Raw genomic sequence first — 24673 nt, forward strand, 5'->3', positions numbered from 1 at the left:
ACGATGTCTTTTAACGGCGGTAGTTGCGATAGTACGCGTTTCAGACGTATAGGTCACTAAGGTTACACATCGCAGCTATTATATCTACATTTCGTGTACGTCAGATCGTATATCATTATTTTGAATACACGGAAACGGGGCAGCGGCTATGTCGTTGTATGGCGTTTTCATTTTGTGATTACGTGCGACTAAAGCAGTGTACCTCCTCGAGATACAGATAGTTCCATTTACCACAGCAGCAGCCTGGTACAGCAGTTGCTGCACCTTTTACTCGCCTATAGGTTTTTCGACGGCTGAATGTGTAGACATAGCGTCTTGCGGCTGATAGACATGGATGTGTAGAGCTGTTTGCGCATGTCTCGCCGCAAATCTCTGTGCCGCTTTTACCGCCCTTGCTGACACTTCAGGATGCTAAACGGTGTAACGTTATATGGGTTGTCAAGGGCGATTTCGCTCAGAAGGTGACGGACTTCTTCTTCTTGGCGTTGATGCCAGTTGTCTCGCCGGAGTACCCCGGCGTCTCCGACTTGGTCCCGCTGACCATCGAGCTGTGAACCGTCTTCTTCTTCTGGTACTTCATGCGGTTGGAAACGCGCGCGTTACCGGCGGTCTTCTTGCGCTGACGCGTCAGACCCTTGTTGCGCAGGATATCCGCTCCAGCACCTAGGACACGTTTGTCTAAGCAAAAATACAACATACCACGCTTGCCCTCAACCTCCTCACGTTCGAACTTGCGCTTCTTGCCCTCTGATTTGCTTTCCTTCAGCGACTCCTTGAGTTCGGTTTGGTGCCGCTTCATCTTTGCGAATTCGTCGTCGAATTCCGACTTCCGGGGTGCAGGTGCCTCAGTCATTGGCGCAGAGGCCGCTTTAGGCTTGCTCGACCGTTTGGCAGCGCTGAATTCCAGTGATTATATGGCGCATGAGAACTAACTGTGGTTTGAAGTACGCATCTGACGCACGCAGCTTCTCGGTCTCCAGGATGTCCTGGCGCATGATCTGAGCGGCGGTGTTCATGCCGACGAGCACGTCGCGCTTCGACTGCCCAGAAGTCAACGCTTCCGCGGCGAAGCTGCTGAGCTCGTCCAACATGATTCCGCCCTGCTTGTTGCGTTGGTGTTTCTGGAACTCGCGAAGTTCCTTCTTGGCCATCTTGTTCATCGGCAGACGCCGCATATGTTCCATTTCGTAGCGTTCGCGCTCCAGCAGAGCTTTGACCATCTTGGCGGCCTTGGCGCTGCTGTAGCGATCGGTGGGCTCATCTTCGTCCTCTTCCTGCATCTCACGCGCCTCGTCCAGCATCCGCCTGCCGCTAACCACCTTCTCCTTACGCTGCAGTTTCTTCTGGTGTTTGGCCTGCAAGATGTCAAAATACGCATGTTACACTTACGTAAGCGTCGGTTTCGGCGAGTGGAAGCTGCGAAGGTGGCTTGTACACGCCACTCTGCTCACGCTCGTCGAACTCCATGAGGTCCAGGCGCGGTCTGAGGGCCTTCCCTTCAGCTGCGGTTGGTGTTAAAGCAAGTGAACGTGACAACGAACCCTTCGCCATATTGTCGTCGAGCAGCTTGTTGATTTCAAACTGCAGCCGTGATTCGATAGGTCGTGCCTTGTCCAGCATGATGCGAATCTCGAGCAGCCTGTTGATCACCGGGTGGTTTTCCACTGGCACGCCGTGCGTCTTGAGCAGCAGGTAGTAGCTCAGGTACGTGACGTACATCAGCATGAGTTCGTTTCTCACGTCCAAATACTCCATGCCATCCTTCGTGCACTTCTTCGGCACTCCCATGTCGTTGACTATCTTCAGCACCTGCTCATTAGTCAGTTCGGCCTTCTCCTTGAACTCCTTGAGAAGCGCCATGAACTCTGGGTGCTCATCCTCCACGTACTGCCTCTTATCCGCGTCACTGAGCTGGTGGAAAGCCGGAGGCAGTTCCACCAGTGAGCTCTGGTTGCGGAGGGAAGCCGAAAGGTCTTCGAGGATAGAGTCCAGTGCCGTGGTCTCGGTGTCAACCTCATCTTCCTCCTCGACCATGTCCTCCAGTTCGGCGTCTTCGTCGTCGACGCCATCGTACAGATCCCTGGCTATCCGTTCGGCCTCGGCTATGCGATCGTTGATGTCCTCGTCGTCGGACGACTCCTCGGAGCCCTCATCGTAGTAAGCTCCCAGCTTCTTACCCCAGGAGGCCCCCTTCTTAGTTCCGGCATCCTCCTCTTCCTCATCGCTGCCGTCGTCAAGATCCTCATCCTCTCCGTCGTCATCCTCATCATCTGCATCCTCGTCGTCATCCTCTCCGTCGTCATCATCATCATCATCATCATCATCATCATCATCCTCTTCATCGCCATCAAGTTCTTCTTCCGAATCCTCGGAAGGCAAGTCCCGTGGCAGCGCCATGGCTTCGAACTCGGCGGCGTCGCTGTCCTCATCTGCCACAGATATGACCAAAGCGACCTATAACGTACCTTCGGAAACCGCCGCCAGCGGTATGAAAGCCTCGTTCCCCTTGAACCTTTTAGTGGCTGATTTTTTGGCCGTTTTGCGCGCCATTCTCGCCGACAGCTCGCGTGATTAGAAACGGCAACGGATTGAATACGAACTGGCGCCGACCTCGTGACACCAAGCGAGTACTGCGAATATCAGTATTAAAAATATAACTGCGATTTATAAGAGGTCATGGGGATCAAAACCGTTTGTGAGATTCCTGTTGCCAACAGGCACCGGATCCATCAACGGTCGCCGGATGCTCAATGTGCTGATAAACTCCACAGTTTAAGGCACACAGAGTAATTGCTATATTTGTGTTTAGAGTGATTTTGTGATCTCAGGGTGTTCTGGTTGTACTCAACTACACGGTATGGGCCGGAGTCCCAAACGACTCGTGTCGGCCAATCTCATGTTTCAAGCCTCAAGTGCTACACACTTAGACCTATAGTAACGATAAACATATGCCGCTGTCTATTGGGTGGCTCTGATGAAAATCAGTTAGATTTTTGCTCTGTCCGTACTGCTCTATGCAAGGTTGTGCATTGCCGCGCCAGGCCTTCAAGCGGCCTAGGCGGGCCTTCCGGAAGCCGCGGGTCAACTGTACAGCACGAGCGTCAAACATTTTATTCGAGGCACGGCCTCTTATGTTACACATCGCAATGGACGGTGTGAGCATGTCTATATGCGACTCCGCATAGACATCAGGGCGCTTCGCTCCCCGCAGCTTCTTCGCGCGGATTTTAGACACCAACGGTTGTTACACACACCACCGGATATACATACGGGCTTAATGCGGCAGGAGTGAGGGGATGTGTTGAGGGTGTAGGTCACTGTTTCGGGCTGGTAGGAGTCGATGTAACCTCGTAGGTTTCCTGATTGTTCGACGCCCAACGTTCGCGTCAATGCATTGACATTCGGGCGTCACCCTATGAGCGTATGCATGTTTTCATGACCTTTCATAAATGACCGGCTGCTCTGTCCGCCAGGCAGACGGCTCCGCCGCAGCGCATGGTCGGCACGTGCCTGGAGTCGACCACGTTATTGCCCAGCCCAGCACCACCTACGTCGACGGGGACGGTGTGTACGGCGGTGAGTGCGGCAAGTGGCTGAAGTTCGTCGTGCGGAAAACCGAAAGCATCACCCGCGGCGTGCTGCGGCTGAACCTGGAGTATGCAGATGACGCGTTCCTCAGGGCGTCTGTATTCCTGACCAGCAATCACGACGAGCGGGATCTGCTGAGCAACGTGCCGGCGTGCCGAAACAACACTTTGGTCAACAACTCGGTGGCGGATGCTTTGGAGCACATTTTCTCATGGGACGTTTGCGTGGTCGACCGCTGCACCTTCAACGTCAGGTACCGAGTGACGCGCAAGGGCACTTACTCGTTGCATGTGAAGCTGGATGGCAACCCGCTTCCCGGCTCGCCGTTCCGCATCTACATCTCCGAAGGCGCTCCTTCCACAGCGGCATGTCGCGTGTACGGCCGGAATGTAGGCACGTGCTGCGCAATACCGTACGTCCCCGAGATCATGAACGCGATTTTCCCCAATGCGTCGCCGTGTGCTGCCACTTCGAGGGACGATGCAAGGACGAAGCGGAATGCGGCCAGATCAGCCTCCGACGATGCGCCCACGAAAGGATCGTCGTGCAAGAGCGACTTTTCCCCAATCGACAACTTCAACAGGAACACGTGCGGATACTTTTCCAACAGGTCTGCCGTATCCATCGGCGGCTGGCTGGCTGATAACTCCACACCGGATGACATCGTGATCCCCAACCACTCAGCGCCGGATGCATTCCGGCCCGGCGGCACCTCGTGTGCCGACAACTCTAATCGCAGTGAAAACGCAATCTCGTATGCAAAACAATCGGTCGCTGACCCAGATTTCAGGGACGTGGAGAGGGGCTTGCCTGCTGCTGGCAATGCGGTAGGGAGAGGCGTCGGTTGCACGCGTAGGAGCATCTCCAGTGACGGTTCGCTGTCCGTCAACCTCTCGGGCGACAGTGCGGCTACGGCGCACAGCCACATAAAGGAGTCTCCCCGAACGCCCAGTTTTAATCCCTACCAAGCGACAAATCGCAACTGCACTGCCGACGCAGGCGGTCGAGGAAATGTATACAGTGCGAGATCCTTCGGACCACCGAGGGCGTCCATGAACTCATCCGAAGCTGACATGCTACCGATGGAGTTCACCTTGGGAGCAGATACCTCAGCCGTGCCCGAGGGCAGGACCACCCTCGCAAACGAACCGGGAGCAGTCGGGTCGTGCACGCGTTCTTCCGCAATGACCAGCGCGCTATGGGATGGATTGGACGACAGGCGTTCGTCCGATGCCACGCGTAAGAGGCGGCAACATGCTCTGCAACAGCTGGAGAGACGGGGCCTGCTCAACGAAATTGAGATCCGTCTGGCTGATGCGCATGGCAACGCGGTGACCCACGCACTGCCATACGTACAAGCGTGGGGCGAGAACTACGCACGAGTGGTGAGCGTCGACAACAGGCCGAACGGCGTGGTCATCGTGAAGTACGTCGTGGTGGTCCCAAGGGATGGCCTGGAGTCCCTAAAGACGGCTCAATCGCACGAAAGCGACTCCGTAATGCCGCACGCGCTACGCGTTGGCGGCGTGCCGTGCAAGATCCACGTTGAGATTAACGGGAAGCCGGTCTTCGGCTCGCCATTCCACCCGCAGGTGGGTAACGTGAACGAGGTCGAGCACTACTTCGAGACCACCGTCGGCACCACGGAGTGCCTGATGCAGACCTTCACCGAGCTGGTGCGCAACAACGACTTCGACGGCTGCGCCGAGCTGTACAGCATGGTGGAGACCGACGAGGTCAAGGACAAGTTGACGGGCATCCTGCTCACCCGGCTCTCGGAACTCGAGAAGACCAACATCGCCGCCACCAGCAACATCAGGCTGGTGGAGTCGCTCAAGCTGCAGAGCCTCGGCAGGCTGCTTGAGCTGGTCCAGAGCCAGTACAAGAAGATGCTCACCTACAAGACCAGCAGCATCGTGGACTGCATCCGCGAGCTCAAAAGCTTCGAGAACATAGCTGCGGACCAAAAGGGGAACAAAGCCGCGAGCGATCAAAAGGGAGAGGCTGCGAAGCGGTTCAACAACCTTGGTGACGTCATTCTCAACTACCGGCTGATCGGCGACGAGCTGCGCAAGCTCCACCGCTACGAGCTGGCCGACAAATTCGACCAGATCAACAACCAGATGTGCGACGAGATCGATTTGGGCATGTGGACCTCGATCATCGGCCACAAGGAATCGCAAGTGCAGAAGCTGCGCGCCGAAGTGGAGTCGGCCGCCGACCGCCTCACTCGCTTCAAGGACGATGTTGAGGAGCGTTACAAGAGCTTCACGAGGAAGGACCTCGCCGACTTCCGGGGCACCCCCGGCTTCGCGTTCGACCACGGTACCCAAACGGAAGCCCCGGAACTCTTGACCACGCGGCTGTCGTCGCTGGTGCGGGGGCGCTGCGTGCCAACGACCGCGCACAACGAGGTGGACAAGATCGTGGAGGCGTATTGGCGCAAGTGCAACAACTACGACATCCAGACCACGGTGGCCAAGGTGCTCAAGTCCAGCGTCAGGCTGAAGAACAGCATCTCCGAACTGTTCATGTACTACAGCACGGCGCACCCACGCGAGAGTGGCGGCACGATGCTGGGCGTCTCGCGCGCGTCTATGGAGCTCTTCGTGCTGCAGCTGCGACTGAACAACTACCTGACGGCCAACGTGCAAAAGCTCGACTGGCTGTTCGAGCGGTTCTCCTTGGAGCTCCCCTCAGGCCAGGCAGACGGGTCAACGCCTCCGCAAAGGGCCATCCCGGAGCACATGTGGTGCGCCTATTTGCGGGAAATCGGTTATTTGAACCTGCTGTACACAATAGCGGAGTCCGGGGACCGCGAGATTCTGAGGGACCACCAGCACCCCTCGAGGCTGGTGGCGTTCCACCACCTGTGCAAGGAGCACCTCATTCCTCTGTACGAGATGCTCTTCACAACGAAGCCCGAGTTCCAGAAGTGCCTGAAGTTCACGGATTCCAAGGTCGACAACGGGTCGCAGCGCGTCAACAAATCCGCCAAGAAGGCCGCCACGCCGTCGGAGCAGTACTTCAGGTCGCGCCAGGACATCTTGGGCTACTTCAACGTCCACGCGTTGGAGCACGTGCTCAACGTGCTGGACATCGACGTGCTGCAGCGCGTCTTCAAGCACTACAGCCGGATTTCCATGTTCGGCCGGCAGCAGGTTGCGCGGGATTGGTTTGACGAAAAAACCGCCACCATCTCCACGGCAACCTTCGTGGTCTTCGCGCGTGACTTCCAGATCATCCCGGGCCACATGGACGGCGAAAGCGTGCACACGATCGCCCGCGGCGTGGCTCTGCGTGGCACCGGCGGCGCGAACAAACTGGTGCTGCGCGACTTCGTGAGCGCCGTGTCCCGGACCCTGGCACGGGTGGTGCTCGCCAGCTGCCTTGCGAAGCACGACGCATACGAGCGCATTCGCGACTCGCTCACGGAGACTATGGAGACAGCGCCCCGCTGCGTTCAGTCGAAGGAATCTGTGAAGCGTGACATCATGGTCCTGCTGCAGTTGCTGGGCATCTGCAACCTGCAGTTCGTCCGCTACACAATCGACGCCATTTACGGCTCCGAAGCCGTGGAACAGATGGACGAGTAAGCTTGTGTGGGAGCGACAGGCTCCGTCAGGTGCAATCAGGATGCACTTTGTAGGTGCTGCCTCCGCAGCATAATGTACTCGAATCTTGTTAATGCTTACTCTTCTAACGGTGGCACATGTCGTTTCTGCACGTCTGATTGGCACGCTTTAGAGCCGTTTGAGGCCATATGTGGTTCATGTGATCGGGTGTTGTTGCCCCTGCCGTGGCTGGTGAGTGACGGCATACGTGGAATGCCACCATCGACGGGAGCGCCAGTGCAAGTGCCGGCAGGATGTCGGCAGTATCGCACATCGTTCGGCTTAGTGCCGATGTGTGGAGCCTCAACGGCCTTGGTGGCGGTATTGGCGGAGTAACGCTGCGCCATTTGCTGCGAAGGCGCTACGACGAGGCCGCGGCAGCCGTCAAGAGGGTCGTCTACCCGGACGGACTGCACCAAGGGAGTGTAGACACATCGCAAGTGGCTGTAACGCCACAAATACTACCCAACGGCGGCTACAACGTCCCGGTAAGTCCCCGAAAAGCGCAGCCGTCGTCGCCACGCTCTACACATCTCAGACTGTGCAGATACTGGACGAGCTCTATAGGCGAACTTCTAGCGGCCTAGCTTCGGTGTTAGAAGGGCTTCACATCCTGCTGTGGAAGGGGAAGCAGTTCAAGGGTAGGTGCCGTTGGATTCCGTTAACCATGCTCAGGGTGTTTCCAACCGAGCAAGTGGAAGTGGTACCACCGCCACGGCTACTGGGCGACGCGTAAGAAGCTGTTGAAGTTCGACACGTATCGGCGCCACAGGTTTGTCCGCGTCAAGCGTCCGACAACGACCGTAGGTACCACGAGGTCAGGGGACCTGGAAAACGGCCTCCCAGCAAGTGGGAGGACAAATCCTTCTATAAACCGCTAAGGGACTCCATAAAGTTTTGGTGAATATTACGTTGCTATCATAAGCCGTGTTGATGTTGTTGATCAGGCGATTGAGCTCAGCAGATCTCGTTCGCCGGCTCCGGCCTGTAGCTTTGCGATGTCGTAGTCGGCGCGGTGCATCCGGCTTGGCCTGGGTAACACCACTGCATTATATGACAGAACGTAGACGCCTGCTTACCGTTTACGCGACCGAAACCTCCGCTAGACGTGTCTGGTATGTTGGACACGATGGGAAGCGATGTCAGCTCGGTCATGATCGACCCCGCCAGCACCTTGGTCTCGTCTGGCACAGACTCGCGCATCATGGTGATGTACAGCACTGCGGTGGTTCCCAGTACCTTCCTGAACTCAGATTACGTCACAAAATAGCCGTCCACCTACATCAAGGTCCTGTTGAGCGGGTTGGCGGCGATGGTGTTCAGCCTGACCAGGGCGTCAGACGCAGTCCTGCCACAGATGAGGACGCTGACCAAGTGGCACCTACCTCCCGCCCACCAAGCTGCGGAAGTTCAGCGTTAGCACCGTGATTCCGGTGTGGATGACCCGCGATATGTTGGCCACCATGTCACTCACGCAGATGAGCATCTCTGCCTCATTCGATTGAGGGGTGCACAGCACGTTCTGAAACACCTGCGACCCTAGCACGCTCTGCAGCCCTGATACAAAATAACACTGGTCATTTATGTCAAACGTATACACAACAGATCACGCTTGCAACGCAAACCTTGTCTGCTACACAAAAGCTACCAAGACCCACCCATGTTGACCAGTGCGTACGTTGAGTCCTCCACAAAACGCTTGACGCCCATCATGCTCGACGGCAGACTATAAATAAACGCCGGTATCAGCTGCAACACCGACTTCATAGGTATCTGAGGAAGGTCGAGGTGGATTCCCTGTATCTCCTCCTCCTTCAGCTGGTCCCTCATGGCCTCGAAGGAATGCGATGCGGTTGCGATTTCCGATACAGCCTCGGTGCTCAATTGGGCAGGCGGCACATCGCTGTGGATCTCGGCTGTTTTGCGCTGTTTGCGATGGCGATGCTCCGCCCTGATTCGGACGTTGCTCGGTAGGCCGATGGGTCCTGCATGTTAATTGACAACGCCAACACCATGTAATAAATTACGAAACGGAATACTGATTGCAGCAACCAACTGAACACCACTACATTCCGCCGGACGCGTAAGAATTGTTGGAGGAAAACACCTACCATCAGGGATGTGCGACAACGACATCGCCCTTGGAAGCCAGCGCCACAAGGCCGCCGCCGCGAGGTATTTAAGCAAGCGGCGGCTATACATCGCCCTTTAATGCGTAAATCTACATGTGTGTATAGATAATTGTGCTATGTGTGACCCATGTGGACAAGGAAGTGGTGCGTACACACACGACGTTGTTTAGGGTGTTACGGAATCATGGCGTCTTCTCCACCATGAAAGATGTCTTCTGAGCTTACCAACATGACCGACGATATTCGTTAGTAGCTGAAGATGCCTGTGTGTTGCGGCGTTCGTCGAATCCGCCTTGCGTTGGCGTGTCTGGCGCTCTGCGCAGTGGCACAACTGCAGCTCCTTTGCGCAGCCAATCAAGCGCCAGACTCCACTGCCAGCCTCAAAGTGGGCAGGATACAGTTCGAACGCGGCAATTCGTATTCGCAAATCGACGAAACGGACGGCGCATTCACATTCCGGACGAACAACATCCAGCTCAAGCTGACCACCGACAAGTTCGAATGCCTGTCGAAGTTCAAGTTCGACGGCAAACTGTCAGTGAGTAAAGTGACATCCGGCGAAGTCGGTCAATGGTAAGCGGATGGTGGATTCCTGTTGAAGTGAATGTATGGATAGTAATGAACGCAATTTGCATATACGCCAACTGTTGGTAAACGGTATTGCAGTTATTAAACGGCTTCATGTTGCTGTATATGGTCGTGAGAATCACGTACACGTTGACTTTATGTGACAGTATTGCTGATGTGGCGTGCTTGAAATGCGCATAACATCTATTTTGTATAGCAGCATCCCCCAATTTTGTTTTGCATATTAAGTATTTCTCGCCTACTTACCTACCTACCTACCTACCTGACTATCAATCAATTATTGAGTGACGGTGCTATGCGTAATCGTGTGTTCCCTGAATTTCATATAATCCAGGGTGCTGTGGAATATCGACATGTTCGACCCCGGCAAGATAAGCCCGTGGATGCCGGGGAATATTTCCTCTTGCGGGCGTTCAGTCGACTTCTTCCTCGGTGGCCCGTGGTAAGTTGACGAACGCTGCCAGCGTGTTTACCGAATGCTCCAGCAAGCTCTCCAAAGGCCGCGTGAACCGCTTTTACTTCGGCATACCGCAGCACTCGGAGATCAGACTGACAGGGCGTGTCCACTTCTTTGACCAGTGGAACGGTTGGTTGCGGCCACGGACGTTCGATATTCGCAGGTGAAACACTGAGCCTCAAGGTCGACAACAACGTTGTGTGGTCACGTAAGTGCAACTCAGCCAGCCCCGACATGGCGCCGTCAGAACCTCACAACTGGTGCCCTACGCTGAGCAACGCCGACTGCGTCAGGTTCGGAATCGACAGCTGCGGCCAGGAGTACCCCGACCGGATATCGGTGAGCTAAGTGTACAAAAAATTTATACTGCTGTTCAGGTGCATTACGATGTGTCGATGCGTCACTCTGGAGGAAGCATGGCCGTGGAGTTCAGCAGTTCCCTGGAGACCGACCCGTGTGAGGCATCTTGGGGCATAGACGACGTGGCCGTGTATATCCGTTAGATTACAACCGCTTGCGTGCGTCCATCTAGGGTGCCACGGCGGCCGCCCCGCCGCCACAGCTGGAGGCCGGGACGTTCACCGTATGCTGCGCTTCTGCGCTATCCGATTTTCTGCGAACTGTGAAGATGCGCGGAAAAGGGCGCCGCGTCGGTCGCGGCAGATGCGATGCTACCAGGTCCGGTCGACATACCTGCGGTACTCAACAGCGCCGTTGCGCAACAGCACGCTAACCGCCTGCCGGTTGCCAGCCGCCGCGGCCACCAGCAGCGGCGTGTCGTAATTGTCGTCCATCGCGTCAATGTCAGCGCCGTGCTTCAGGAGGCACTGTATAACTTCGATGTGGCCCCTGCAAAAGCGTAAATCGGTGCTAATCCTCCACTGCCGCGTACGGACACCGCTGCTACACAAAACAATGCCACATCCAATATGGTGGGCAGATCGCACTTACAAACAATGCAGTAAAAACACAAGATCAGACAGTTTTTGCAATACACGAACCAGTGGCATCGTGCGATGACGAATTGCAAACATGACCGTGCAACCTACCTGTCCGCGGCAATATGGAGCGCCGTGAGCCCCTCCGGACTGCGAATATTCACCAGATGGGGGTTAGCTGCAAGCTTTGTACGCGCGATTATGCCGCACTACCTTTCAGCAGCAGGTCCACCATGCCGACGTGGTTATCCGCCACGAGCGCGAACAGGCCCTCGCTTTCGTCCGCATCCGACGCATTGTCCGGCTGCACTTTCGGCCGGCTGACGGCGTTGGACATAGTCGGGTGCATGGAATCGGTGTTGGTCGGGTAGCCGTAGAGGTTGCGGACCAAAGCGATGTACGCCGCCATTGCGTCAGCCTTGCTCATGCCCTTGCACTTCTGCCAAGACGCCCTGAGCGGTGTGAAGACTGCAGCTAAACGAAGGCACGTGCACGTGTTTTAATACGCATAGTTCGAACTGTGTTCGGCAAACTACACCTCGCATCTCACCGGGCATCAACCACTAAAACACAGACAAGAAGCATTCTAACACACCATTTGCGCCTGTCAGCTTCAGTGCTGTCCTCCAAGTCCTTGGGATTGAAATCGCCAACTACCGTTTGTTTGAAGAAGCCTGCGAAGGTGTCGGCGCGTGTCGCGACGTCGCCTACCGTAGAGCACCCAAAAGTTATCGTCGTCGAGCTGGCCTCCCGCGCGTTTGATCGCCACCAGCTGACAGCATTCTTTGAACTCTGCGATCTGCTCGCTGCGCTTAGAACGCCACCGGAACAGGCATCCTAGAACGCGGCCTAGTGCCCTCATCAGCGCCATTACGCAAACGCGGTCTCGGACACACCCCGGAGATAGGCGTAGTCCCGGAGAAATTTTCAAGACTCTGACTGTGTTTGTATTGTAATTTAAATTGAATGCGTTGCGTATGCGTCTGCAGATTCAGGACGCGCCGTGCACACCTTCCTCCACGAACCGGCGCCAGACTAGGCGGTCCCGCCTACCAAACGCGACAGAATCGTCTCCACAATGTGACGTTTACGCTGAATCACGTGACAATCGCCTGCATTAAACCAACCAGAACGGTGTAGTAGTAGGCATGGTGTAGTCCAGACAGCACCGCCAGGAGCGCCGCAGCGCGGAAATAGCTGTCCATGATGGTCATCCTGACATGCGGATCAGTTGTAGGAGACAGAAACTCACAGCACGTCGGCGTTCACCTTGACCTCCTGGACCTGCTCGCTTTCCAGGTCCAGCCCCGCGGAAGCCACCAGCATGTCGGCATATTCCTCATGCATGAACGCTAGACAGTAGAGCGGCCGTCTCATCACCTACAATATGTTTGACAATCGCGTGTAAAAGCTGTTACGCAAAAATATAGCGTCGCCTGGTCAAATAAGCATGTTTCACATCGCAATCCAGTGACCAGTTACATAACCGATATCGGAACCACAACAATTTTTAACAACGTAAGAGCACTGTCGAAGGGTAGCTGTTGTGTAAAGTGCCACCAGACACGCATAACATCCCTGATGAAGGTCACCTACCGTGTCGGCGTACAGTATGCGCTGCTGGAGGTAGTGGCGCGCAATGTCGGCCTCGCCGCGCTCCTTGAAGCACTCGAACAACAGCGTCTCCAGCTTGTACAGACACCAGTGTTGCTTGAAGACGTTGCGCGCGTGGTTGTAGACCTGTTGGATGTCGCACAGGTCGTTCGGGTCGATGCTTTCGATGCGCTCCACGTACGCCCGCTCCAGCTCCAGGTACTCCGATATGTCGGCATCGGTGTAGACGTACTCGCATAGGGTGCATGCGTTGCTCGCCATCTTGGTGCTGCCGCTGTCGTAGTAGAATCCCACGCGGCCGTAGTGGCACACCTTGCAGAGGAAGCCACGCGCAGAGTCTACGGGGATGACGCATCTCGGGCACTCGCAGTGGAAGGACCAGTTGTACAGCAGCTCGCGGCGTTCTGCAGCGCCTTTGTAACATCTTAAACTGCAGTCCGCTTACTGTGGGTTGGGCAGAGCAGGTCGGACTCGCCGAGGTACGATATCGTCAGCTCGTCGCCCGGCCGCAGGCGCCTTCGGGCACGCAGTATGAAATAGTCGTCTCCCAGGTGGTGCCAGCAGGCAGTCGCATCGCAGCTGTGTGCCAAGAAGGATATTTCTGAAAAAGTTGATTACGCGACAGCCGCGAAAACCCACTGTTGTATATCACCAGGCCGTTCGGGTCCGTGCTGTGGCCGAAGGCGTTGAGCGGCCACACCTGCAGCAGGAACTGGTACAACTTGGGGTCCACCACGACTTGGTTAGAGTAGACGAACGAGCCGTCAGCCTGAGCCACGCAGGTTGCTTCCAAAATGCGATAGACATCTTCCGACACAGGCGGGTCCGGATCTGAGCGACATTGAAAAAGCACCACCGACTCCACATCATCGAAAAAAAAGTTATCTCGCTCATAACACTACAAATACGCATGCCATCTAATAGCCATGTCATTGGGATGTTCGTATCCGGTTCGATGCGAGCATGTCCGACATCACAAAGGTGAAGCCCAATTCTCAAAATCACGCGGATAGCTACTTACCTAAGACCCACTTCCCTCGCATGATCTCCAATTGCTCCTTAGTGCCGGTGATGATGGTGATGAGCGCTGCATGGTGCCAGAGCGGCGACAGCTGCAGCAGCTGGCGTTCATGGAGCGAGTTGATGGTGTTCCATAACTCGATGTTGTTGTCCGGAACGATGACGAAGAGCGGCTTCTCGACGAGAATGAGCCCTCCCGGCTCGTAGGCGTTTCGTACGTACATACACCCTGCACGAATTGTCAACGGTGCTACACACCACCTACTTCCTTTGCCGGGTGCCGGTGCGATTTCGACGAGGCTCATGATACGCTCGTCCGAGTAGGGCTCGATCTCCTCCACCATCGGGCCCGCAACCGCTTCGCCGGAGGCGTCGGCAGCCTCCTGGCCGTTCACTGCGTTATAGGTAACGTAGGCGTGCGTCGGAGACGCCACCTCCTCTGACGCTACACGCCTGACGACACTCCCTCCACCTGATACCATTGTGGTAGGCGGCGCTCATCCCGCGGCCCAGCAGACCGCTAGCCCTTCCGTCCTCTTCCGGCGGCTGGCACGGCAGTATCAGCTCGCAAGTAGCCCCGCAACGACGTATCGCGACTGCTAGCCAACACAGGACGCTGGGTTTTATTGTGGCGCGTTACGCACGTTCGGTGTGTGGAGCTTGGGGTCTGCGACGAGCGTGTCTGGGCGGCTGGATAGACAGCCGGCGTCCACGGTGGTGGGTGTGCGCTAACGAGGGCCAGTTAACCCCCGAATCGCATTAATTAATCTAGATGCTGTATGTATTATAGGTTGCTCGGTTGGCACAGTGGAAGTGCCGCGCGAACTGCCAACGTGATTAGAGTCGCGGGATGCATCAGCGTGGTTCGAAATCCGCCGCCGATTCCACTTAAAATATAACGACCGTTACATTCCCGTAATATATAGCAGTGTGCGGGTCAGTGGTCGTCACTCCAGGAGGAATCCTTCTAGATGCGCTCCCGCAGCCGTTCGACTGCTCCCCACCAGCCGGCGCGGCCATAACTCACGCAGCCACCCACCCTCCCCGGGGTACAAAAAACGCCCGTTCTTATAGCACGGAACTATACTAAGTTCGTGGCGAACAACAGGCAAGCTCCGTCAGAGAAGCAGAACGGAGTGGTTAGGCCGCTTGTGGATGAGCGTTGCGTCCCGTGGCCTCTAGGGCTGTTCGGGTGTGCTGGGTGGTTTCCGACGGAGCGCCCCGCGAAAAGGGCGAAATAACGGCGCTGTGCCCGCCGGGTCGATTGCGGCGTTGCCGTCACGGTCGCTTCCATTCGTGGTAGAGCCACGCCACGACTTCTCGGCGGCGGGGACTGTCGCACAAAGGCGGACCTTCCGAGCTCGGCACCATGACTAAGACGTTCTTCCTTTTCGAAACCGCCGCGGGCTACGCCCTCTACCAGATCGAGCAATGGGACCAGATCGGCCATGTGGAGGCCATGGAGGAGGTGTGCTCCTCCGAGGAGCGGTTCAAGGAGACTGTGAAGTTCAAGGCGTTCCAGCCCTTCACCACGGCGTCGGACGCGCTGGAGAACATCCGCGCGGTCGTTGAAGGCGAGGTGACGGCGATGCTGAGCTCCTTCCTCTCGCTCAACCTGCCCAAGAAGGGCACCCAGCTGGCGGTCGTCGACCCCGGGCTCGGCAAGACGCTCAGCGCCAAGGGATTCAACGTGGTGTACGACCCCAACGTGGTGGAGCTGCTGCGCGGCTGCCGGCAGCACGAGATGAAGAATATCGCCAGGCTCGCTTCGGGCGCCAGCGCCTTCGACATGGACAAGTTCCACGTCGGTCTGAGCCACAACTACAGCCGCAGCAAGCTGCAAATCGACCCCAGGCGCATGGACAAGCCGGTCATCAATTGCGTCGCCCTGCTGGATTCGCTGACGAAGAACCTCAACTCCTTCGCCATGCGCGTCAGGGAGTGGTACGGCTGGCACTTCCCCGAGCTGATCAAGATCGTCCCCGACAACAAGATATACTGCCAGGTGGTGCAGATAATCTGCAGGAAGGACAAGTTCGACTGGGAAGCCGGGGCGGCGGAACTGCTCAAGGTGCTGGGCGACGAGGACATCGTCGCCAACGTCAAGAAGGCGGCTGGGCAGTCGATCGGCCACGAGCTTTCTGAGCCCTGCATGGAGAACATCCTGAACTTCGCCAAGCAGGTGGTCAAACTCGAGGAGATGCGCGAGCACCTCAACACTCACCTCGCCAACAAGCTCGCCGTCACAGCCCCCAACCTCAGCGAGGTGGCTGGCAACATTCTGACCGGCAGGCTCATCAGCCACGCGGGCTCCCTTGTCAACCTCGCCAAGATGTCCGCAAGCTCCATCCAGATTCTGGGTGCCGAGAAGGCGCTCTTCCGTGCGCTGAAGACGAGATCCAACACCCCCAAGTACGGCCTCATTTTCCAGGCCAACTTCATTGGTCGCGCAAGCCTCAAGCACAAGGGGCGCGCCGCCAGGTACCTCGCCAACAAATGTGCGTTGGCGGCTCGTCTCGACTGCTTCTGCGATGTCAACACCAACGTCTACGGCAAGCGCATGGTCGAGTTGCTGGGCAAGCGGATGGAGTACCTCGCGGGCGGCCCCCAGCATGAGACCAGCATCGAGGTCATGCAGGCTGCCGCCAAGGAGTACCAGGCAATTAAGGCGCAGAAGGCCTCGGAAAAGAGGACCCGGGACGCATTGGAAAATGCTCCGCAGCACGAGTCGGCGCACGACGTGTCCATGGTGTCGGGGTCGGCGGATGCGGAGCCCGCTGACGATGCCTCATCTGGCACCGTAACCGAGAAGCCCGCAAAGAAATCCAAGAAGGCTAAGAAGGACAAGTCTAAAAAGTCCGATATCGCCGAAGAAGCAGCAACTGAGGACACTGCTGATGTCGCCGTTGCCAGTGTGGCCCCGCAGAAGGAGCCGAAAAAGAAGTCGAAGAAATCCAAGGCTGAAGGAGGCGCTTCTGGTAAAGACTCTTCGTCATCCGCCACCGATGCATCATCAACTTCCGTGACGGCAACTACCGCAGTTGCCGCTTCCAAGGTGGAGGAGGCCAATGTCGCGGCGGCCGTAACCTCGGCTGAGGAGGGGCCGAAGAAACGCAAGAAATCCAAGCAGGATAAGTCTGCGGATGTCGCCGAGGCGGCTGAGGTCGGAAAGCCAGCCAAGAAAGCTAAGAAGAACAAGAAGAAGGCAGCATCGGAGTAGCCCCAATAAGGTGCCTAAGATGCCTCCAGACAGCTGAACCGCCTAGTCGCTCTGCTAGTGCATCGTCTGCTTACAAGCAAAAAACTAGAGTTCCATAACACGACCTAAGTGTAGTTGTTATACTGACTGGGTGAAGTGCCGCTAGGAATGGCGTTGGCTGTGTTACCGGCCGTCAAGCTCTTTGACCGCATTTTAACCGTGTACATCTTCAGCTGCTGTGACTTAAGGGAGTTCGCCTGTAAATCCCGCCAACGGCTCAGCGCACATCTGAGCGCAGCACGAGCCGTTCCTGAAAAAAGCTGATGTGGGTAACCAGCCAAATCACAGAGCTACACATTAGCTACACATCTAATCGAAATGCTGAGCTAAAGCTGCCAACAGCGCATGTGTGGCACGGGAGCGCTGTTGCTGGCCATCCGCCGCCCAGGTGCCGTGGTGTGCCAGTAGCGCCTTAAACGTTTCGCTGCGCGCTCATTGCGCAACATGTAGGCAGTTAGATATGCAAGACGCCCGTGAGTTCGACGCCCTCTGCAGGGACATCTACGCCTACTACAGCAACCAGCTCGTGACGGTGCCAGGCGAACGCCTGGCCATGATGCTGCGCGCCACCGGCGAAGTTTGGACCAAGGCGGAGCTCGACCGGCACACGTCCGCGCACGGCCAATACTTCTCCTTCGACGACTTCCACAAGATCGCGAGGAGGAAGCGCGACGCCGCGTTGGCTGCCACGGGTGTCGAGGTAGGAGGAAGTGTTAACTGCCTGATGCTGCGCAGGGCGTGCCGCATGTCCTGGTCGACGACTACGGCTACGTGATCAACCTCACGGTGGCGGAATGCCAGGAGATTGTTGATGCCTTCAAGGCGCTTCTGGAGCTGCGCTGCGCAGCGGGGGACGAGCTGCGGGGCCCAGTGATCTCCATCGACTACTTCAGGCACCTGCTGACCAGCGTCGGCGATGTCATCCCCAAGCAGCTGATGCAGCAGCTGCTGTCGGACGGGCTGGCGTTTCGAAGCGAGATGTCGCTGAGGACGCTGATCAAGCTGCTGAATCGCAAGAGGTGACCCGCCCAGTAGGCCGCCGGCGATTCACAGACTAAAACAGCATTCACCGGCGTGTCAGCCGCGTGCGAAACGCAGGCGGCGTTGTAAAGTGTCACCTTTGTACATCATTAAAATTTATATACCACTTTATGTCCTCTGAAGACACTGTTCCCCAATGTGAGTGAGGGGTTGCCAAACTTTGTGTACCGCTAACACACAACACGCGCCAGCGACGTGGCGTGGCGTTGTCTGCGCTTGCCCGTGGAGCGCTAGGGACTACGGCGGCCGGGCGAGACCGAAATGGGTAGGATTCTGCGATAGGTCACACCGGGGTAGCCTCGTTGTGCGCATCATAGGGGATCCAGTGCAGCTTCTCCATGTACAGCTTCCTGGTCTTGGTGCGCGCCTTGGACATGAGCTCGTTCTTCTTCTCCGGCAGTAGCGTGATCACGGACGTGCCGTTGGACAGCGTGTGCAGCAGCCCCAGCTCCTCGAGGCACATGATGATGTCGGCGGGCTCGAAGCACGTCATCTGCGAGAGCGTGTGAATGGACACGTTCTCGAGCTTCGGGTCGAACAAAATCTCCAGCAGCACCTCCGACCAGTACGACATGTACGACGCCCGCCCCAGGTCGGACAGCGGGCGTTCGGGGGTGCCGGTCCTACCCTCCTTCCTCGACAGCAGGTAGCTGAACGCGGTGAGGAACTTGCCGTAGCCCTTGCGCTGGTGCTGCGGCAGCGAGAGGATGCACGACACGTTGTTGGTGCTGTGCTTCTCCTTGGAGAAGTAGCCCGTGATGTGGTAGCCGTTGTCGTCGAACTCGGTCATGACGTAGAAGATGAACAGGTTCACCGTGTGCCGCAGACTCTTGTGGTCGAGGAACAGCTTCGCCAGGTAGCACAGGTTCTCGCAGTACACGCTGCTCAGCGCGCCGTCCACCTCGAACATGGCGAGGTTCCCGTCGCGGTAGATTTCGTTGCCAGGCGGGTGCCTCAGCTCGCACCGCTTGGTGTGCCACTGCAGCTCCGACTCGTGCCTGCGCGGGGTCGACGCGCAACAACAAAAACCTACACGAAGAAGAGCAGGCAGAACTCGCATATATACAAAGTGTCCAGGTTCTGGTACGGCTTTGGGTACGGCGAAAAGTACCACGCGTCGACCAGGTAAGGCCCGAGCTTTATGCGTTGGATGGTTTTCAGCTTGGTGTTCATCTCGTGCTCACGCAGGTACTCCTCGTCCATGCCGGCGTGGTCGTGCGCCTCCACCTCGACGTCGTGGCAGACGTCCTGGCCCGGTTCGGGGCCCTCCTCGATCGTGCGGACGTCGGACACATCCAGCCAGCAGTCCAGACGGCGGTCGGAGCCCAGCCAGTGGATGTAGTAATCGTAGTCCTTGGGCCCGAGCTCCGCCACGTTGCGGTCGGGAAACCGCGACCTGCGAGGGTTAGCGCTTTCACGGCGGCAACTCACCGTGCATGTACTACAGTGCACCTCCGCCACTGCTCGCGCGAGCGGTCGAAGCCCCAAAGCTCGGACTCCATCGGAAAGGCGGTGGGGAACTGCAGAAAGTTGAGCTCATGGTTGAACGCCGTGCATGGGAGCCACGGAGCTGCGCGCATACCTGCGACGTGTAGTGTTCCCGGGCCTTCGCGATCACCGTGCTCTTCTCGCGGGACTTCTGGTGCGACTTCGCCTGAGGGCCCGCTCCGGGCGAGCCCATCGCCTTCTGCGGAGCCTGGCCGACGGCGGCATCCACGCTGCCTCCGCGCGTAATGGGACCGGCCGTTTTCATGGTCGCGCAGCCTCGGTATTCACGCCGGAACCGGCGGCAAAACGCCCTGATGCTCTAGCCGCGAAAGCTCGAGGTGGCCTGACTCCACACCAAACTGCAACCGCGCCGGGGGACAGCAGGCTGTACAGGCCGTGTATTCGTGAGGGTTCAAATTTGGTCAGCTGCGCGCTGCAGCTCCGGTTAACGGGGCCCGCGTGTCTTCACGACGCCCTCGTGTGTGTTAGCAGCTCTGGGGCATTTCACAGCCTCGCTGAGCCCTTTTGAGCGGCCGTAGTTCGAGATTATCGCTCATACGGTCGTGCAACGCGCTGTCTGTGGCCGGCGTGGCGCATTGGCGGCCGTTGTGCCGGCATGTGTGCTATGCGGCCCCTGGCCGGTGCCACTTGCCCATGGACGTTGGCGTGCTCGCGCGGACTCTTGCGTGGCCTGCATTAACGGATGCAGCACGCCACGGAGGTCATTGGAGTCTCGTCTCGCCGCACTTTCGCGCTGGCAAATCCACGTTCCCGCGCTAATGCGCAAACACGGGCCTCACATGTACATGGAAACCAGACATGGTAAAAATTCACTGACAGTTGTTCACGTGCGGTGAGCAATGGTGGCGGAACAGGTAGCGTGGGGAGATGAGTTGCACCTGCTGGTTGTGACACGTGTCATGTCGGAATAGCGGTGGCACAACCATCCACAGCATTCCTTTGCCGGCAGCCTGCCGAGCCTTCGGCGGTCACGGCATAGTGCCTGCTGAACTCGGCCATAGTCGCTGAGAGAAAAGCTTGAACCTACAATCTCCGGCGAGTTACGGCTTAAAGTAGTTGTAGTTGCCCATGTTGCCCTCGTCGCCACCTTCATCAGCTTCGCCGGCGTCGTCGCCCTCGTCCCCGCTGAGGGACTCATCCTCCTCCTCGTCGTCATCATCACCATCATCATCATCCTCGTCATCCCTACTGTCGTAGATTTCACCGTCGTATTCTAATTCGCTGTAGTCGTCCGACCCGTCGGACTCGCGGGACGCGCTGGGGTGAGGCATTTCGTCGTCGCCATCGTTGTCGATGTCATTCCCCATCTCGTCGTCGCTGTCGGCGTCCGCGCTCTCCAGGCTACCGGTGGTCGCGAAATTCATCATAGCCTTAGTTGACACGCGGCGCAGCCTGTCGTAGCCCAAATCGACCAAGCCGTGGTATATGTCGTCGGCCTGGCTCTTGTTGGTCACGACGGCGGCGGTGCTCCAGGGGTCGTCGAAGTGCAGGAAATGGCTGAGGTAGGTCTCGGCCAGGCGCCGGAAGTCTGCGGGGGTCACGTCGCGAATGCTGTTCAGCAACGTCACGGTGAACTTGGAGTCCACACCGCGGAACGCATCCTGGAAGGTCTGGCAGCTGTACGCGCTGAGCGATTCCTCGCTCTGCACGATGTTGAAGACCAGAGAGCACCTGGCGGAGATGACGTCGTCCTCGGTGGGCAGGTTGCCCCTCCGTATTAGGCCGAACACGTCACGTGTCGCCCTCAGCGCCCCCACCACGTCCACGGCCTGCAGCAGCGAAAGGTGCATCTCACCCACGGAAGGCAAATACGAAACCGCGTAGTCGTACGCGTAACCGCCGCCGCGGATGGCGCGGAACAGCGGGCTCTCCAGCATGCACAGGTACTCGCAAAGCATGGACAGCGGAGCGTATTCCGAGTGGCCGAAACCAATCGGCGCCCTGATGGCGTGGTTGAAGAACGAGACGTCGGTGGACGCCATCGACATGTACATGGTCCTCTGGTCAGACAGTTCCACGTCCGTGGCGAACTTGAAGCCGATCATGTCACGCAGGTTATCGCCCGTCGCCCCGGACGCCGGCAGCTGCGCCCACAGACCCAGCCACGATTTGGGCATGAAGCGGACGTCGCAAGTCACGTGGGCCACTATGTTGCGCTGCGCGAACACCTTGTCGTACAGCGACTGCAGCAGAGCAGCGGTCTCGCCCTCTTCAGCATCGCGCAGCAACGCGAGCTGCTGCGCGATGCCGTTCGACATGCGCACGGAGTCGCGCTTCATGCGCATCGCCTGCACGGCCTGGCGCATGTTCGCCTTGGCCGACCGGCTCTTCTCGTGGAACGACTTCAGCAGCGACTTCACCTTGGCGTCCACGATGTCATCGGTGAACTGCACGTCCTGCAACACGCGCTGCAGGATCCCAAACACGCGCTCGTACAAGCCGATGTGGCACGTCAAGCTGATACGCACCATCTCGGAGTACGCGTCCGCGCTGCCGAACGACGATGCCAACCCGAGGGAGGCGGAGTAGCTGGAGGTAGTCTCCTGCAGCTCCATGATGAACGCGTCGGACGACATCGGCGGGCCCCTGCCCTCGCGCAAGTGAGATTGGAACAGCAGGTTGGTCAGGAGGGTGAGGCACTGCTTCTCCAGGTGGGTGAGGCCCAGGTCCATGGTCGGGATGAGCACGGTGAAGCGCACGAAGTCGGAAGTCACGTGGTTAACCTGCATGCTTATCTTCACCTCATCCAGCTGACGCGTCAGGTCGGACCAGATGTGTTCCACGGTGCGGTGGCCGTGCACGTTGAACAGCTGCACACGGCCGGTCATGGCGCGGCCCCCGTCGGCGTCCGGGCCCACGGAGTTGAAGTTGCGCATGTACGGCCACTGCGGCAGCGCCACGTTCTCGACCGCGGCGACTCCGAACGCGTCCAGCACGTGCTTGGGCACACCGCCGCCCTTGTTCGACACTATCGAGTTGACCAGCGCCTCCTGCGCCTCGAGCAGCTTCATGTCGGACTTTTTGAGCTGCTCCCTCACCAGCTGGCGCTCCTCGCGCTCGATGCGCTTGCTCTCCTTGATGCTGGGCACAGTGCGAATGCCGACCCACGGGGCGTGGATCAGGTACTTCTCGAGGATGCCCTTCCAGAACGGCTCGTCCTCCAGCAGCAGGCGGCCCATCTGGTCGTCGCCCTCCAGCTGCTCGTCCAGGTCCTTGCGTTTCTCACCGTAGACCACGTAGCTCACGATGCCCTCGATCATGATGTTCGAAGCCTGCGTCTCGAGCGAGCGGAAGTAGCTCAAACGCTCCCGGCGGATGATGGCCTGCAGGCGTTCCATGTCCAGGGGTGATTCCCACACGCTCGTGATGATGTCGCGCATCTTCTGGGCGATCTGCTCCATCTTCTCACCGCAGGGCACGTCCAAGACGGTGATGTTGAGCCGGGTCTCCTTGTACTCATCCATCGCGAACCCGACGCCGCTTCCGAAGGGGTCCCTGGTGTACACCAGCTCCTTCTCCATCGGCGAGATCGGCGTTTGAGTCAGGTACAAACCCATGATCGACAGCGCGCGAATTTCCTGGAAGTCGCTCCACGCAGGGCCACGCCAGGCCATGGTGAACTGGCCGAGCTCCTCGTCATCGCTGGGGAAGTACACGGTTTTCTCGACCGTCTCCTTCAACGGTTGGCAGTGGACGGGGTCATCCCACTGCTTTATGCCGAAATAGTACGCGGATTTGACGGCGTTAGCCTCAACACCGGCGGCGAGCAGAGCCTCCTCAGCCTTGGACACCGCCTGGAGGATGCGCTCACCGTCGTTCAGCGAACCGCCAATGGCGATGGACATGTTGTCCAGGCGGTAGTAGCGCTTGTGGTACTCACGCACGCGCTCCACGTTGGTCGACCGCAGCGACTCGAGGCGGCCGCCGAACGACATGCTGTAGCCGCTGCCGCCGGGGTACAGCAGCTGGTTCAGCTCGAACTCGGTCACGCTGTCAGCATCGTGCTCATTGTCCTTCATCTCGCTGTACACGGTGCCGGAGTTAGAGCCGTCGGGGGTGATGCGGTGCACGTCGGTCATGAAGGCCTCCTGGGTCAGGGTCGGCCTCAGCAGGTGGTCGAGGTACACGGGCAGCATCATCAGGGTGCCGTCCACACCGGCAGTCGAAATTGTGTACACGGTGTGGTCCACATCGGTCCACGCATTCGTCCCCGCAGCGAGGGCCCTGGACGCCAACAGGTCGAGCGTGCCACGCTCGGGGTAGCTGGCACTACCCAAGAAAATAAGGTGCTCCAGAGTGTGAGGCAGGCCTTCGTGTGATTCGGCGCGCGTGGGCACGATGAAGTACGAGTTCACAATGGGCGATTCGTAGTGCATGAAGAACACGCGCAGGCCGGTGCGCTCCGACACGTACTCGCTGACCTCCACATGCTTCACCGTGATCAGGTTCACCAGAGCGAACCCCTGGATGATCACGTTCTTCACCCTAGAGGCGTGATCCGAGCCTTCCAAGTTGAACTTCGTCATCTTCCTGGTTGCTTGGTAAATCTCTTATTTCATGAACAGGTTTGCAGCCTAGCGCTTCTCCTATTTCATGAGCTGATTCGCAGCCTAGCTCCTAGATTGCACCCAGCAGGAGGATCACGAGAGCTTCCACACCGGTAACAGTATACCTTCTTGACCGTTGATCAGCGACAGTGGTCTGAGAAAGCGCAGAACGACACGAAGTCCACAAATCTTGGCCTTCACAAAACGCGGCAACAAGGTGTGACGAATGTGCAGCCGAAATAGGAGCCTTTTCACGACTAACCGGATGTCAGCGACACAGAGATTAGATTCCAGCAGAATCCGAAGCAGCTGGCAGCTGTGCAACGCGGCCTGAGCCCAGAGTAGAGCTGGATTGAAACCGCCGAT

General features: G+C 57.8%; 11 protein-coding genes across 11 annotated transcripts; 5 read left to right on the forward strand and 6 right to left on the reverse strand.

Annotated features, from left to right (window-relative positions):
* Positions 1 to 454: 454 nt before the first annotated feature.
* BBBOND_0108510 (Sas10/Utp3/C1D family protein, related to chromatin silencing, putative) lies at positions 455 to 2550 on the reverse strand (the record flags this gene model as incomplete). Its single annotated transcript, XM_012911285.1, has 6 exons — positions 455 to 663; positions 700 to 896; positions 934 to 1355; positions 1390 to 1502; positions 1542 to 2429; positions 2466 to 2550. The coding sequence occupies 6 exons, from the start codon at positions 2548 to 2550 to the stop codon at positions 455 to 457; spliced, it is 1914 nt and encodes a 637-aa protein (XP_012766739.1).
* An 899-nt stretch (positions 2551 to 3449) lies between these two features.
* BBBOND_0108520 (hypothetical protein, conserved) lies at positions 3450 to 7184 on the forward strand (the record flags this gene model as incomplete). Its single annotated transcript, XM_012911286.1, has 1 exon — positions 3450 to 7184. One exon carries the CDS (start codon positions 3450 to 3452, stop codon positions 7182 to 7184), a length of 3735 nt encoding a protein of 1244 aa, XP_012766740.1.
* Positions 7185 to 7456: 272 nt separating this feature from the next.
* On the forward strand, positions 7457 to 8106 carry BBBOND_0108530 (hypothetical protein, conserved; the record flags this gene model as incomplete). Its single annotated transcript, XM_012911287.1, has 4 exons — positions 7457 to 7690; positions 7750 to 7843; positions 7878 to 7974; positions 8010 to 8106. 4 exons carry the CDS (start codon positions 7457 to 7459, stop codon positions 8104 to 8106), a joined length of 522 nt encoding a protein of 173 aa, XP_012766741.1.
* A 39-nt stretch (positions 8107 to 8145) lies between these two features.
* Positions 8146 to 9404, reverse strand: BBBOND_0108540 (membrane protein, putative; the record flags this gene model as incomplete). Its single annotated transcript, XM_012911288.1, has 6 exons — positions 8146 to 8246; positions 8282 to 8445; positions 8485 to 8550; positions 8588 to 8759; positions 8861 to 9187; positions 9314 to 9404. 6 exons carry the CDS (start codon positions 9402 to 9404, stop codon positions 8146 to 8148), a joined length of 921 nt encoding a protein of 306 aa, XP_012766742.1.
* A 138-nt stretch (positions 9405 to 9542) lies between these two features.
* Positions 9543 to 10882, forward strand: BBBOND_0108550 (membrane protein, putative; the record flags this gene model as incomplete). The annotated part of the gene is made up of 6 exons (XM_012911289.1): positions 9543 to 9579; positions 9685 to 9907; positions 10257 to 10364; positions 10408 to 10508; positions 10543 to 10718; positions 10757 to 10882. 6 exons carry the CDS (start codon positions 9543 to 9545, stop codon positions 10880 to 10882), a joined length of 771 nt encoding a protein of 256 aa, XP_012766743.1.
* Positions 10883 to 10907: 25 nt separating this feature from the next.
* BBBOND_0108560 (ankyrin repeat containing protein, putative) lies at positions 10908 to 12188 on the reverse strand (the record flags this gene model as incomplete). Its single annotated transcript, XM_012911290.1, has 6 exons — positions 10908 to 10992; positions 11073 to 11228; positions 11429 to 11495; positions 11531 to 11769; positions 11913 to 11991; positions 12029 to 12188. The coding sequence occupies 6 exons, from the start codon at positions 12186 to 12188 to the stop codon at positions 10908 to 10910; spliced, it is 786 nt and encodes a 261-aa protein (XP_012766744.1).
* Positions 12189 to 12414: 226 nt separating this feature from the next.
* Positions 12415 to 14433, reverse strand: BBBOND_0108570 (SET AND MYND DOMAIN CONTAINING protein, putative; the record flags this gene model as incomplete). Its single annotated transcript, XM_012911291.1, has 7 exons — positions 12415 to 12532; positions 12570 to 12697; positions 12914 to 13335; positions 13377 to 13532; positions 13571 to 13762; positions 13953 to 14180; positions 14217 to 14433. 7 exons carry the CDS (start codon positions 14431 to 14433, stop codon positions 12415 to 12417), a joined length of 1461 nt encoding a protein of 486 aa, XP_012766745.1.
* Positions 14434 to 15320: 887 nt separating this feature from the next.
* On the forward strand, positions 15321 to 17171 carry BBBOND_0108580 (nucleolar protein Nop56, putative; the record flags this gene model as incomplete). Its single annotated transcript, XM_012911292.1, has 1 exon — positions 15321 to 17171. One exon carries the CDS (start codon positions 15321 to 15323, stop codon positions 17169 to 17171), a length of 1851 nt encoding a protein of 616 aa, XP_012766746.1.
* A 499-nt stretch (positions 17172 to 17670) lies between these two features.
* BBBOND_0108590 (hypothetical protein, conserved) lies at positions 17671 to 18233 on the forward strand (the record flags this gene model as incomplete). The annotated part of the gene is made up of 2 exons (XM_012911293.1): positions 17671 to 17910; positions 17946 to 18233. 2 exons carry the CDS (start codon positions 17671 to 17673, stop codon positions 18231 to 18233), a joined length of 528 nt encoding a protein of 175 aa, XP_012766747.1.
* Positions 18234 to 18534: 301 nt separating this feature from the next.
* On the reverse strand, positions 18535 to 20004 carry BBBOND_0108600 (histone acetyltransferase protein, putative; the record flags this gene model as incomplete). Its single annotated transcript, XM_012911294.1, has 4 exons — positions 18535 to 19249; positions 19285 to 19647; positions 19683 to 19771; positions 19834 to 20004. 4 exons carry the CDS (start codon positions 20002 to 20004, stop codon positions 18535 to 18537), a joined length of 1338 nt encoding a protein of 445 aa, XP_012766748.1.
* A 796-nt stretch (positions 20005 to 20800) lies between these two features.
* On the reverse strand, positions 20801 to 24286 carry BBBOND_0108610 (METALLOPROTEASE 1-RELATED protein, putative; the record flags this gene model as incomplete). The annotated part of the gene is made up of 1 exon (XM_012911295.1): positions 20801 to 24286. One exon carries the CDS (start codon positions 24284 to 24286, stop codon positions 20801 to 20803), a length of 3486 nt encoding a protein of 1161 aa, XP_012766749.1.
* Between the last annotated feature and the right edge of the window lie 387 nt (positions 24287 to 24673).

Source organism: Babesia bigemina, assembly GCF_000981445.1.
Source record: "Babesia bigemina genome assembly Bbig001, chromosome : I".
Taxonomy (NCBI): domain Eukaryota; phylum Apicomplexa; class Aconoidasida; order Piroplasmida; family Babesiidae; genus Babesia; species Babesia bigemina.